The sequence below is a fragment of the Helianthus annuus genome, chromosome 15 (genome assembly GCF_002127325.2).
Source record: "Helianthus annuus cultivar XRQ/B chromosome 15, HanXRQr2.0-SUNRISE, whole genome shotgun sequence".
In the NCBI taxonomy this organism is placed as follows: domain Eukaryota; kingdom Viridiplantae; phylum Streptophyta; class Magnoliopsida; order Asterales; family Asteraceae; genus Helianthus; species Helianthus annuus.
In genome coordinates, this window is record NC_035447.2 from 57,087,030 (window position 1) to 57,101,675 (window position 14,646).

The 14,646-nt window shown below is 37.4% G+C and overlaps 2 protein-coding genes across 3 annotated transcripts; one reads left to right on the forward strand and one right to left on the reverse strand.

Moving 5' to 3' along the window:
• Positions 1-5,859, forward strand: LOC110911662 (phytochrome E). The gene is made up of 4 exons (XM_022156284.2): positions 1-2,363; positions 3,161-3,959; positions 4,518-4,811; positions 5,507-5,859. Exons 1-4 carry the CDS (start codon positions 329-331, stop codon positions 5,706-5,708), a joined length of 3,330 nt encoding a protein of 1,109 aa, XP_022011976.1. The 5' UTR covers positions 1-328; the 3' UTR covers positions 5,709-5,859.
• A 1,431-nt stretch (positions 5,860-7,290) lies between these two features.
• Positions 7,291-13,611, reverse strand: LOC110911661 (protein MEI2-like 5). 2 transcript variants are annotated; one of them, XM_022156281.2, is made up of 13 exons: positions 13,258-13,611; positions 12,256-12,300; positions 12,010-12,156; positions 11,485-11,906; positions 11,208-11,366; positions 10,996-11,112; positions 10,586-10,737; positions 10,407-10,498; positions 9,416-10,316; positions 9,097-9,181; positions 8,932-9,000; positions 8,672-8,851; positions 7,291-8,004 (listed from the first exon to the last, which is right to left on the reverse strand). In XM_022156281.2, exons 2-13 carry the CDS (start codon positions 12,284-12,286, stop codon positions 7,882-7,884), a joined length of 2,478 nt encoding a protein of 825 aa, XP_022011973.1. In that variant the 5' UTR covers positions 12,287-12,300; positions 13,258-13,611; the 3' UTR covers positions 7,291-7,881. The 2 variants fall into 2 exon arrangements, with proteins under 2 accessions (XP_022011973.1, XP_022011974.1); XM_022156282.2 differs by having other exon boundaries at positions 12,256-12,297; positions 13,258-13,591.
• Between the last annotated feature and the right edge of the window lie 1,035 nt (positions 13,612-14,646).

Genomic DNA, 14,646 nt, shown 5'->3' on the forward strand with positions numbered 1-14,646 from the left:
ACCATGTGTGTGGTGACAATTTCATCCCCACCAGTCACGCTCCAATTATTTCAAGCAGATAAACATAATAACTAGATTGGCACCAAATTCCCCGACCCACCTCCCAAAGTGTGCTTCAAACCACCGCTTAAGTCAAATTATAATTCTCCCCTCTTTATATAATCAAGGAATTTTTTTATTCGTTTTGATCTTTCTTGAAAAAAGTTTCAATCTTTGATCTTGTTTATATGCTGATCAAGAATTTAGTATTATGAGGATGAAGATAGTGACAGTTAATATGTGAGGACTACAAGAACCCACTTCAAATCTGTTCAGCAATCAAAAGAAAATGGTGAGTGCAGAGGAAGCAACCATTAACAATAACAAGATCACTGGTGCAACTTCATCATCATCAGGTGGAAGCAACATGAACCCTGCAAATAAAAACCCAACCTTGGCTCAATATGGTGCAGATGCTAGACTGGTTTCAGAGTTTGAACAGTCTGTTGGGTCTGGTAAATCTTTTAACTACACAACTTTGCTTACACATGCACCAAAACCTGTTGCTGAACAAGAAATGACTGATTATTTGTCAAGGATTCAAAGGGGTGGTTTAGTTCAACCTTTTGGTTGTATGATTGCTGTTGAAGAACCCACTTTTAGAATCATTAGTTTTAGTGAAAACTGTTTTAGTATGTTGGGTTTGAACCCTGATGATTTCATGAACACTTTAATTGGGATAGATGCTAGAACCCTTTTTACTTCTACTTCTAGGGCTTCTTTAGAAAGAGCTGTAGGGTCTAGAGAGATCACTTTGTTAAACCCTATTTGGGTTCATTCGAAAACTACCCGTAAACTGTTTTACGCGATTCTGCATAGGATTGATGTGGGTGTTGTGATTGATTTAGAGCCAGCTAACTCTAGTGACCCCACGTTATTGCTTTCGGGTGCGGTTCAGTCGCAAAAACTTGTCGTTAGAGCGATTTCCAGGTTGCAGTCTCTCCCGAGTGGTGATATTGGGGCTATGTGTGACACCATTGTTGAAGAAGTACAAAAGCTTACGGGTTATGATCGGGTTATGGTTTATCGGTTTCATGATGATGATCATGGTGAAGTTGTTTCGGAAATTCGAAGGTCTGATTTAGAGCCGTATTTAGGGTTACATTATCCTGCAACAGATATCCCACAAGCTGCTCGATTTTTGTTTAAACAGAACCGGGTAAGAATAATCGTCAATTGTCACGCGAAATCAGTTCCCGTGATTCAAAGTGAGGACTTAAAACAACCACTTTGTTTGGTCAACTCTACCCTTCGGGCCCCGTATGGCTGCCATGCGGTTTACATGGCTAACATGAATTCTATCGCGTCGTTGGTGATGGCAATACTTATAAACAACAACGAATCGACGAAATTATGGGGCTTGGTGGCCTGCCATCATACTACGCCACGTCATATACCGTTCCCGCTTCGTTACGCTTGTGAGTTTTTAATGCAGTCAATGGGTTTGCAGCTCTACATGGAGCTCAAACTAGCCGAACAAAAAGCGGAGAAAAAGATCCTCCGTATGCAGACCACCTTATGCGACATGCTCCTGCGAGATGACCCTTTTCGGATCATAACTCAGTCTCCAAGTATAATGGATTTAGTCAAATGTGACGGTGCAGCTTTATACTACGATGAAAAAGTCTGGTTACTCGGTGTAACACCGAATGAATCACAAGTTAAAGATTTGGTTAAATGGTTGTGTGACGAACATAAGGATTCTGCAGGGTTCAGTACCGAGAGTTTGTTGAATTCTGGTTATCCTGATGCGGTTTTGCTTGGTGATGCGGTTTGTGGTATGGCGGCTGCAAGAATTACTTCAAAAGATTTCTTGTTTTGGTTCCGATCACATACGGAAAAAGAGATTAAATGGGCGGGGTCTAAACATCATCCTGAAGATGAAGACGATGATGAGAAAATGCATCCGCGATCTTCATTCAAGGCGTTTCGTGAAGTTGTGAAAAGTAGAAGTTTGCCGTGGGAGGTTTCCGAGCTCAACGTGATTCATTCGTTGCAGTTGATTATGGGAACATCAGCTCAAAATGTTGCGGATAATGGTGGTGGTGTTAGAGTGAAGAAACATGGTCAACATAGTGAGAGTGATGGTCAATGGGTGGATGAAACTAGTTCGGTTGCTTGCGAAATGGTGAGATTGATTGAAACGGCATCTGTTCCTATTTTTGGCGTTGATGCTTCGAGCTTGATTAACGGGTGGAATGGGAAAATTGCAGAGTTGACTGGAGTCAAAGCTAGTGAAGCCATGGGAAAATCTTTGATTGATGTATTCGTTCATGAAACGTCACGTGGGGTTGTTGAAGATCTTATTTATAGAGGTTTGCAAGGTAAGCAAGTAAATGTTTATGATAATAGAATTCGGTTTAATTGTAGTTTTTCATGTAAAAAAGGTAATTAGGTGTTTGCGGGTCAGCTTGACCCAACCTGTTTTGGCCCGTTATCAAACCAAACTCGTCGAAATCACCCATTTTGCAACCTTGGTTTTAAAAAGCGCGCCCATGTGATTAGGAAAACGCCTCAGTGCCTTGAGAGGTGGCGACCTAGGGTTGTAAACGAACCGAACGTTCAGCGAACAGTTTATGACCCGTTCGGCGGGAAGTTCGTTTATGTTCGTTAGTTTAAGAAATGAACGAACATGAACAAGAAATTTCGTTCGTTAAGTTAATCGGACGAGCATGAACACAGGTTGCGGATGTTCGTTTATGTTCGGGAACATTCGGTAATGGGTTCATTTAAGTTCGCTCATTTATGTTCATTCATGTAAAGGTTTTTATATGTCGTATTCTTGTTTTATTGTTTTTAGTTTTTAAAAATTTGAAACCCTAGTTATACTATATGCCTCCCCAAACATCCCTCGTTTGACCATTTCAATTTCAGTTTGTGTTAAAGCTTGACAAACTTCTTAATTTTGTATTAATCAATGTTATTGATAATTATGTAAACTGTGTTCCGATAATTATGTTAAGTGCTTATTTATTTTCAGGATCTAAACGCCTAACGCTTTCTAAAACCAAGTTTACCATCTTTATTAGAAGTTGTTTGACCTCAAAAGTCAACATATGTTTTCCTCTAGGTACTTATATGGTCACCCTGCCTTATTTGATAATTGATATATTTGATACAGGTGAAGAAAAGAAAAACATTGAATTGAAACTACAAAAAGTCGGCACGCACCAGCAGAACAAAGCGCTAATATACATTATCGCTAATACATGCACAAGCAGGGACTACATGAACAATGTGGTTGGTGTATGCTTCGTTGGTCAAGACGTTACAAACGAGAAAGTTATCATGGGTAAATTCAGTCGTATGGAAGGAGATTATAACGCGATTATCCAAATGCTAAATCCTTTAATTCCTCCTTTATTCGCTTCAAATGAAACCGCGTGTTGTTCTGAATGGAATGCAGCCATGGAAAAGCTTACCGGTTATACGAGACATGAAGTTCTCGGAAAAGTGCTTCCCGGTGAAGTTTTTGGCGGTTTATGTAAACTTAAAGGTGAAGATACAATGAGAAAGTTTATGATTTTGTTGTATAGAGCGATCAACGGACACGATTCAGCGGATGTACCGTTTGAGTTTTTTGGAAAAGATGGGAATCTTGTGGAGGTTTACTTGACAACAAACAAACGAGTTGTGGAAAACGGAGAAGTGATTGGGTGTTTTTGTTTTTTGAGGACTAGTGTACAGATGTATTTAGGAGACGGTAAAAATGATCAAGAATTTGTGTTGAAACGAAATGATTTAGGGTATATTAAGCAAGAAATAAAGAACCCGTTAAACGGGCTACGTTTTACTCATAAACTTCTTGAAGACTCGGCTATTTCGGATGATCAAAAGCAGTATCTTGAGACAAGTGGTGCTTGTGAAAGACAAATTGCGTCAATCATTGAAATTATGGATGTAAAAAGTATCGAAGAAGGGTAAGTCTTAATAGCTTAATTCTATAGGTGGCAAGATGGGCTGGTTGAGTAATGGGTCAAATGGGTTCGGGCCAAAACGGGTCATTTTGTTATCACACATAGGGTTGGTAAGCAGATCTCGTGGCCTTGGGTTGGCTGGTTGGACCCGACACGAACCCCAAAATCATGTCAGACACATGAACCCGAACATGACACAAGTATTCGCAGGTTGAAATAAAAACCTATTGAATTTAATTTATGACATTCAACTTATGTCTTTCAAATACAAAGATAAACAATCAGCCCTCCAGGGCGACCTAAGCACGATCCATTTAGCTAAACGTGTTCGCGGGTTTGACCCAAAACTGACCCGCACCCGTTTACTAAACCCAAACCCAATATTGTATGTTAAGTTTATGTCGTGCCAAAAATTCTCACACCCTAATATTTCAGTGATATCATCCAGTGAAAGGGTGGACCTTAAAAGTCAAAAGTGTTTTCTGCTATTTATTAAGGTCAAACTGTTATCTGTTATTTATTAAGGTCACTGGTCTGTGAAACTTTTTGTGGTTTTTGCAGCAATGTGGAGCTGAACTTGGACCAATTTGTGATGGAGAATCTTTTAGACGCGATCGTGAGCCAAGTAATGATTGTGTTGAAGGAAAAGGATATTCCATTGGTTCATGAAATACCTAATCACGTCAAAATGCTCGATCTTGTAGGCGATCAAATTAAGCTTCAGATAATCTTGTCGGATTTCTTGATCAGCATTGTGAACCATGCACCTTCACCAGATGGGTGGGTCGAGATCAAAGTGTCCCCGGGGCTCAGGATGATTCAAAATGGTCAAGAATTCATTCATCTACAGTTTAGGTTTGACTTTTTTTTTGGTGCGGGTCAAAACCGCCATATTGGGTTTGGTTGACATGCAAACACTTCTTTTCCTTTTCTTCAGAACTTTTAAGTGACAGATAAATCCTTTTTTACATTATTAAATCCTTTAACTTGTTAAATAATTTATAAAAAAAAATTAAGGCCATTTTTCTGTTGATCAAGTCTTCAAAATTTATAAAAAAAAAGTTATATATACCTTTTCCCAAGCTATTTTATGTTTAGCGATACAGTAGAAGAAAAGTTTTGAGATATTTTATATGTATATTATAACCGAATACGGTGTTTCTATACATATATTTAACATAAACCCTAAATTCCAGCTATTGAATACGTATATTTTATCGCTATTGAATGGAGGCGCCAAAATCAAATAGTGATGAATGAGCACTTTGCTACGCTATTCGCTATAGCACTCGCCACTCGGTATGAGTGCTATTAACAACTATGGTTATAATAGGTGACAATTTCGGCCCATATACTAAATTGCTAATCAAATGGTCGATTCAGCTTATGTTCTATCTCTAAACACGATAAAAAGTAGCCAGAAAATACGTTGAAAGTCACCTAAAATGTATTTTTAATGCATAAAACCCCCCTAAATCACTAATTCCAAAGATTTTAGATCATCATTGAGATCTCATTGTTCTATCTCATGAACGGTTTTGTTCTTGCAGAATGACCCACCCGGGTCCAGGGTTACCTGCTGATATTATCAGAGACATGTATGAAGAGAGAAAACAATGGGGAACCGAAGAAGGGCTTGCACTAAATCTTTCGAGAAAACTTCTTCATATTATGAAAGGCCGCGTGCATTACGTAAGAGATGACGACAAGTGTTGTTTCATCATTGACATTGAACTTAAAACTAGGAAATAAAGATTTGAATACAACAATGTTAGTGAGATCAACTGCATTATGTTCATTATGAGCTTTAAATCTATAAATATAGAGGCATTACAGTATAGTGAGTCTTGATATGTAATGATCTCAAATTCAATAATAAAGTTGATATCATCACATTTGGATCTTTGTATCTTTGTTTATGTTCCAAGAAATAAAAGAAAATTGATTAAATCATATATTTATAGATTGAGGATCCTGTACATTAATCCAGAAGTGTGAGAAGTGTATTATAACACTATATATAACACTATATAACACCATATAAACATCGTATAACAATATGTAACACCATATAACACTACGTAACACTATATAACAAATATAACACTATAGTTTGTTTGATAGCATGTCTATAATAGATGTATAGTGTTATATATTGTTATATAGTGTCATATAGTGTTACATGGTGTTATATGGTGTTACATATTGTTATACGGTGTTTATATGGTGTTATATAGTGTTATATATAGTGTTATAATACACTTCTCACACTTCTGGATTAATGTACATGATCCCTACCCTTTATTTATATATAATATATTATGAATTTACATCGAGATAGATGGTAAAGGGGCAACAAATTACGCCGCTATCACTTTTTAAATAACAAAACTAACTCTTTTAAAAAATTCTTATGCAATGAGCTCAAATTCACTAATAAATTATTATCACATTTGGATTTTGCATCTCTTTTCATGGTCCAAGAATTAAAAAATAATAATTTTGATGACATTGTTTGGGTTTAATGTCTGGGTATAGGCCTGCTAGAATGGTCCATTGGACCCAATCCAGCCCATATTCTTTTCCCTAATATAGAAGGGGAAGGATCCCAATTAGATATAAAACAAAACGGTTTTTTTCCTGAACCAAAACCGGTTTGGAACCACCGGTTTTGACTTTGACAGGTTCCAGATCAAAACATTCGGTTTTGCCACGGTTTGGTTGGTTTAAAACACCGGTTTCGTTCAGTTCGGTTCGGTTCTTAAACCGGTTCTTGTGCGCATTTTTTAAACCGTTTTGATATGTAGTTTTCGTATAGAAATTTTTGGGTATATACATTTTCGACCCCCCGGTCGGAAATCTCAAGCTTCGACACTGGTTTTGACGACAAAAAAGATGGAAAAAAATTTTATCGATTCGTAAATTTTTTAAGATAAAACAACCGGGTTTTTGTAAAAAAAAAAAAAAAAAAAGTTCAATAAAATAACCTTTCTTAAATAAATGGACCGATTTTTCTTACCGATTTGGCCAAAAACCAGTTTGGTTCGTTTTTTGGCGTGGAAAGGGGGAAATGGTCCCAATCCATACCGATTCCAAACTGGTTTAGTTTCGGGTTGGGTTGGCAAAACAGGTTCAGTTAACCGGTTTGTTGTTCATCTCTAATACCAACCCCTCCTTAATTTAAAATGAGTCAATCCATCACACCATCTACAGATTAAGAATCCAATTTGACCATAAAAAGTCAAATGTCAACTCTTTTAACCTGTTGCATGAAATGAAATCATTGGAACCACTATAATCTGTAAACAAAAACAAAATCACACAATGAAAAGTATAAATAACCCAATTAGAATTTATGATACATATTTTCATACATCGGCTACAGCTCATTACAGCACGATAACGCTAGATCCGACCGACCTGTAATAGGACTTCTACAAAAAACAGATGTCCCTCTAAAACATGAAAAACCTGCTCATGACAAACTAACGATACCGGAGTAATACACGAAATACAAAGAAAAAAAAGTTCCCATTAGTTTTTAGTCAAATACCAACTAAAAAAGAGACTCAAAAACACATGAAAAGTCAGATCTAAACCCCACCCTATACAATTGCCAAGAAACCCATAAATTTATGTCTAAATAATCATCATCATCATCCATCCCAGAATAAACGGGAAAATGGTTCCCAAAACGACGAGGTGAAAAGAACAGAAGATTTGATTGATTCGCGTATTAACAAAACGACAATCTCCACCTGTACATTCCATCGTTCTCCTCGCCTTACGATCATGGGGCTTCCTTTTTTTTTTCTCTTTTCATCTTTCCTAGTTCTATACATGATATGTACTGACGAAAGACAGCAGTCTCAGATGAACATTATTCTTTTTGACACTTTAGTAAGACTGCCGCTTTCACCTGCTGTCAGCTCCTATCGATCGCACCAGAACCCACACCAGTTTTTGGAGGGCTACCTGACGAGTCTCCTGAGTCCGAACCATTTGACCGATGCATTTGGATATTCAAACTACTTGAAGACAGCGGTTCCTGTCAGTTGGAAGAGTAAATAGTAACTTAAGATTCAGTTTTCATAAACCAAACCTTGACATTACGTATGATTACAGAAGCGAGATATACTTATACTTCAAGTGACTTCAACACGCGCCGGTAACCCCTTTTGTCTAAACTTCTTATTTAACTCCCGTTTAAGAAATAATAATAGTAAAATGCCATTTTCGTCCCGAGGTTTGGCCAGTTTTGCGGCTTTCATCCTAAGGTTTGTTTTTTTCGCATCCAGAACCAAAAGGTTTGAAATCTTGTCATTTTCATCCGGCTCATTAATTCCATCCATTTTTTTCGTTAAGTCAGGGGTATTTTCGTACATAAAGTGAAAAAGACCTAATTGCCCTTTAAGTGAATACTTGTACATTATGCTATATGCTTGTACATAAAGTGAAAAGGACCGAATTGCCCTCGAGTTAAAAAAAAGGCGGAAATACCCCAACTTAACAGAGAAAAATGGATGGAGTTAAAGAGCCGGATGAAAACGGCAAAGATTTCAAACCTTTTGGATCTAGATGCAAAAGAACAAACCTTTGGACGAAAGTCGCAAAACTGACCAAACCTAAGGGACGAAAATGGCAATTTACTCTAAGAAATATATAAAAAATCACCCAACCACATGTATTCAAATATCTAAAATAAACATGTTTACCTGATCAACAGCTTCTGAGCCCTCTAAATGGAAAAGAATAGGGCGGCAACGTTTATCTTCATTCATCAAGCTTGAATTCTGAAAATGGGTCACGAGTGCCATTTTTCCTTGGATTCGAGCATAAGCCAAAGATGCAACTTTTTCACTGTTGAACTTCTCCCATTTTTTCCCATTGAATGCCTACACAACAATTTAACAATATCAATTGACCATGTTGAGTCTACAAAGTCAAAGATAGTCAACTGCAAAGTAGAATAAACCTGGTAAAATGGGATTATATGTGTTGGAGAAAGCATGTTGATAAACGCATAGCCGACATTGCATTTGTTCTGCATCAAATGGCGGGAACCCGTCACATATACCAATCCGAAAGAGGGGGAGGGGGGGATTAACGAAAAAAAAAAAAAAAACTTAAAATTGTATACCTTAAAATCGATTGGCAAGTAAAGAAAATCATATGTACCGCTATGATTTTCATCAATAGCAGCAAGCAGCATCTTTGAAGTATACCTAAAATACCAAAATATAATCAATATGAAATCTTTAGTTGCCAAAAACAATCAAGATGAATTCTTTACGAGCCGACATTAATCAAAGATGAAATTTTTAAGTGCCAAAAATAATCAAAGATGAAACCATTAGTGAATATAACAAACTGATCAAAATGAAATCTTTAAACGTCGACAGTGATCAAGATGAAATATTTGTGCCGAAAATAATCAAGTTGCAATCCTTTTGTCTTACTTGTTAGGAATGTTCTTAATCATCAAAGTTGTACGAGTATCTTCCCCGCTTGTGATTTTATCAAGATCGAGCTGGAACTGTTTCTTGCTATCAATTTGACTTCCATTTTGGTCAACACGACGATTCCGTCCACGCTCACTCATGCTTTCTGCAATTGTGGGCCCTAGCCCTGCATAAGGCCCGTTACCAAGAAACATAGGATTGACCCTGGGTGAAGACATGGTGCTGAAACTTGGAGAACCGTTTTCTACGGACCCACGAGAACCTAAAAAGCCTCTATCAATGTGACCTATACCTACATCCCGGTAAGCAGGTGAGCTCATGAACAACGTTTCAGGAGACTCGTGATAACGACCAAAATGCCCTTCAAACGGGATCCCAGATGGTGCAGATCCAACATGATGATGTTGGTGAAGCAAAGATCCGTGACCGTGACGCCCCGTGATCGGGAACCCATGTGTCGGACTCGGACCAGGCAAGCCCATGGAAGTCGTAAATGGGCGAGACATTGTTGGCGATCGAAAACCATGGTGTACTTTCGGCTGATCAGAATATATATTCGGGCTACCCCACAAAAACTGCGGACCAGATAGCGTTTCGATTCCCGACCCGGTTGCACTTGAACCACCGAAAGTAGACACAGGTTCGCTAAATTGACTCAGTTTCGAGTCTGGAAGTGAGTGAGATTGTTGAAATGTGTTATTTTGTTCAACGAAGTTACGGTTAGTCCTTCCATTGTCCTTACCGATCGGTGCTATCCGGGCTGGTTGCGGGTGCAAAATTGACGCCAAACCGGGTAAACCGTTGCCGAACGAAGAGCTCATTGAGCCAAGGACCGGTGACTTGCTTAGACTTTGTAGAGGACTGTGTTCAATTGGGCTTCCAAATTGCGGCCAGACACCTGCAAGGTGAATTACATTGAATTGTTGGGTAAGATGGTCAAACAAAGTCAACTCAAAATATGGTTCTCCGAAACAACAGAAGGACTAACCAGGAGGCGAGCTGGCGATCGAAGGGCCCACTTGAAGTCGGAAACTTCGAGTGTCGTCTTGGTCAAACTCTTGAGTCATTTGTAACATTAGGCTGAAGTAAAGAAAGGAAAAAAGTAAACGCTTATGATAAAAACGTCAGGTAACAACAAGGATAATTTTTTTATACATGTATACTTACTTTCGGCGGGCCCCACCGGGGCGACTAGGTTCAAGCTTTATGCGTTTCCCAGCGATGTCACTCCTGTTTAGAGATCTAAGGGCTGCTTCTGCCGCTCTAACATCATAATATTCGATAAACTTGTGGTGCCGTTTATGTGGCGTCTCCCTTATCTGTTATTGTGCAAAAAATAGCATAAAAATTAACTGCTTTCCTGACCATGTACTTTTGGAAAAAGCTGCGGACTAAATGCATTACAAAGTGCAAACCACAGGGACCATCCATGTACTTTTGGAAAGCTAGGGACCAAATCCAAAATTTTGGTAAACCACAGGGACCATCCATGTACTTTACTCTTAATAATAAAATAAAAAATGGCAAGTACTGTACAGTTGGCACTAGAGGGACTATTGGAGAGAGATGAAATTTACCTCTTTAACCTCACCGTATGCACCAAAAATATGAAGAAGATCTTCACACGAAACTGAAGGATCTAAATTAAAAACAACCAAAGTTCCTTGATTTATATCTTTGTCTGATGGGTTATCCTGATACGCACAAAAAAACAATTAGAAAGCTAAATTACGTTAACTTCTATTGACGGTTACAAAAAAAAAGGAAGATATAAAAATCGAATTTGAACCTTTGGAATTGAGTAGTGAATGTCTAGCTTCCTTCTTCTTAGCGGCTTATTCTGTAACGCACGCATGGCAGTTCGAGCAGCACGAATATCGTAGTACGATATCATCACAAAACCCCTATGTTTACATGCTGTGTATAACGTTCTAATGTCACCATGTTGCTACAAGATAAACAAAATACCATGTTGTAAATAATCATGAAAAATACGAAACGAAATCTACACGAGATAACAAATTCCTAGATTCTTGTCTAGAACACACAAAATGGTAATTAACTACCTCAAACAAAGCTCTGAGTTCTGAATCCTCGACATTGCTATTAATATTACGCACAAATAGAGTTCTTGACGGATGTTCTCCATACGGGTGTTCTCCAGCAACGGTCCCCACGCCATTTGTAAGACTAAAATGGGCCAACCCATTACCAACGACGCCATCGCCCAGGCTCACCTTTGAAATGCCCAAGTTCAAGTTATCCATGTCAGATTCAAGTTCCATACCACCTCCACTTCCGAAAAGATCATACTCTTCTAACTCGTCTGCACGGTTAGTTAAAGCGTTGACATCAATACCGTCAATTACACCAGCTAAAAGATCGTCTTCATCAGGTAACAAGTTTCCGATTGCGTGATTTGCAAGATCTTCTAGCAAACCATTGTCTTCTAGAGATTGAAGATCGTTCTCTTGATTATTCGATATCACTGCATTTTAAAACAATCAATAATGTTAAGAAACTGTTAGCAACAATTAGAAATTTTGACGGTAATTTAACAAATATTAGAAGAATTTTATTTGAAAGCGTACACTTCTCATGGGGAAAAACTGGTAATGAACTTGAGAAAAGGGATGCGTCACTTGAAGCGTCATTATAATTATCAGATCTTGTTAACATGTCCTTTGCCCCGTTTCCAACGGCTTTCGAATAATTCATTGATGTTATTTTCGAGGGGTCTGTCATAAAAAAATAAATAAATAAATAAAGGATTTTTAATGGATTTTGAGTTATTGCACAGTAAGTGAACAAGAAATCAGTGGAAATTTCAAACCTACCAAAAGGAAAATGATGTGAAGAATGATGCATTATGGAACACACTTCTGTCAGAAAAGAAAGCTTCAGTCAAAAGTATATATGCAAACATTAAATAAAAAAAAATTGAGCTTTGATTTACATATTGGTGTTTAGTTATGACGATAAAAGAATACAAATGGTTTACTTCATAGGAAAGCTGTATCAAGATTATCAGGCGTGCTCACGTACATGTTCGAGTCAAACTTAATCACATAAATTTATAGAACCAAATAAAGTAGTAACTAGTAGAGATATTAAATTGATGTTAACTAATTATGATCTTCGGTTTTAATCAACATAACCGCCTATCATCATCATCCAAACAGCAATAAACAGATTCAAAAAGCACATCCAAACAATCCCTGAGTTTTTAATATCTATTGACTAAAACTGTTAATACTTAACAGAGATGATCCAAACAAGGTGCAGAGTTTAAACCTAAAACATAACTGTATCAAGTACTTGTATATAAAACTAAAGAACATTAGAACAATCAAATCAATAATAGTCAACACCACTTATGATGATAATCATTAATCAGACAACAATGAAGCATAGAATGCTTACAGACACAATCATCTGCAAAAATCTTTGTATTTACATGAAGAAAAAGAGGAAAGTTAAAAAGATAATGAAAAGTAGTAGGGAACTGATCTTTCTTTTAAGACTTTCTTTTTTTTAAATTAAAAAAAAAAACTGAATTTTATTTTAAATTCTCATTAACATAACAAGCAATAATTACTCAAATTCACAGCAAAATCATAACTAACTATATGATCCACAAAACCCCCAACAAAGAATCAACAATCTACACACCATAACCAACTAAACCCTAATCTAGTAATCTTTCACCCAAGAATCACAAACCCCATTTAAAATTAGATCAAAAAGATCCAAACCCATAATGGGGTTTACAATTTTCACACACAAAAACGTGTGCTTTATGTGTGAGAGAGAAAATAATAATATTAAGAAAAGGGTACCTGAAAAAAGGTCAAACTAAAAAGAGAAGCGTAGAACACAGAGTAAAGGGTGTCTGAAGAACAACAATAACAAGAAGAAGAATCAAAAATCGAATGTGAATCCGTCTCGATGATGATCGGATGAGAGAGAGAGAAAGGTTCTTGCTTTTTAGATAGAGAAATAGTGGAGGGGTGAGGAGAGAGAAGTGTGTGTGTTTTTCTCTCTCTAGATGAAAGAAAAAGAAAAGAAGAAGGTGAAAACACGTACGGAATCTATAGATACATGATGCGTGTATCTATATGTAGAGAGAGAGAGAGAGAAAGTAAGTGAAGAAAGAAAACACAGGGAATGATTGATTGGGGGGAGGGAGAGATGAGATTATTATTAACTGTATTTAAATCTGTTTTGGTGTCCGTATGCTAAATATTGTGAAGTTACTATTTTACCCTTTAATAAGGATAATATATTTAATGTTATCAGTATATTTAATTTCGGAATTGTTAAGGAGCAATTAATTTAAGATAAAAATTAAATATCAAGGTTAGGATTTTTATTGTGTTTATTGAAAAAGAGTAAACTGCCATTTTGGTCCCTGTGGTTTGACCAGTTTTGCCATTTTAGTCCAAATCTCAAACTTTTTACATCTGGGTCCCTGTGGTTTGTATTTTGTTGCCATTTTAGTCCAAAATTTAAAAACCCTATTTTTTTACTGTTGCAACCTCCTATTTTGTCTTTTAGTTCAGGGGCATTTTGGTCATTTTGCTTTTCATTTAACATTTTTTAATTCAAAAATTCATATATATATTAATATTTCATCTTCATCATCGCATCATACACTAAACTACCACCACCACACCATCACCAGCCCCACCACCGGATCTGCAGCCCGCCGCCACCACCACCACTCTGCCGCCACATGTACCACCACCGCCGCCACCTCCTCCCCCTTCTCACCACTGCCGCCAACACCACCATCTCTCTCTTATCTATCTCTCTCCTTTTACAGGTCGACCTTTTACAGATTGTTTATAGAACCTCGATGAAGGATACTGTTTACAGATCGGGTGACAAAACAACCCAAAAAAAACAACCCGGAGACTCTCTCTCTTCCGATCTCTCTCTCTCTCTCTTCCGATCTCTCTCTCTCTCTCTTTCTCTCTCTCTCAAATGGCAGATCTAGATGAAATATGCAATAACCCCAAATCAATATATGTTGCTAAAAATGACGGTTTGGTTGATTTTGGGGAACAATTTTGAAAGTCTAGGGCTTTTTTGTAGAGTTGTTCAAGAAGACAGATGAATGGAGGAACCAATTGCAATTTCATGGGTCTGATTTCGAACGAGAACGAGGGTTTATGTGTGTACTCTTCTTGATAAAATTGTGAATCCGAACAAGGGTTTATGGTTGA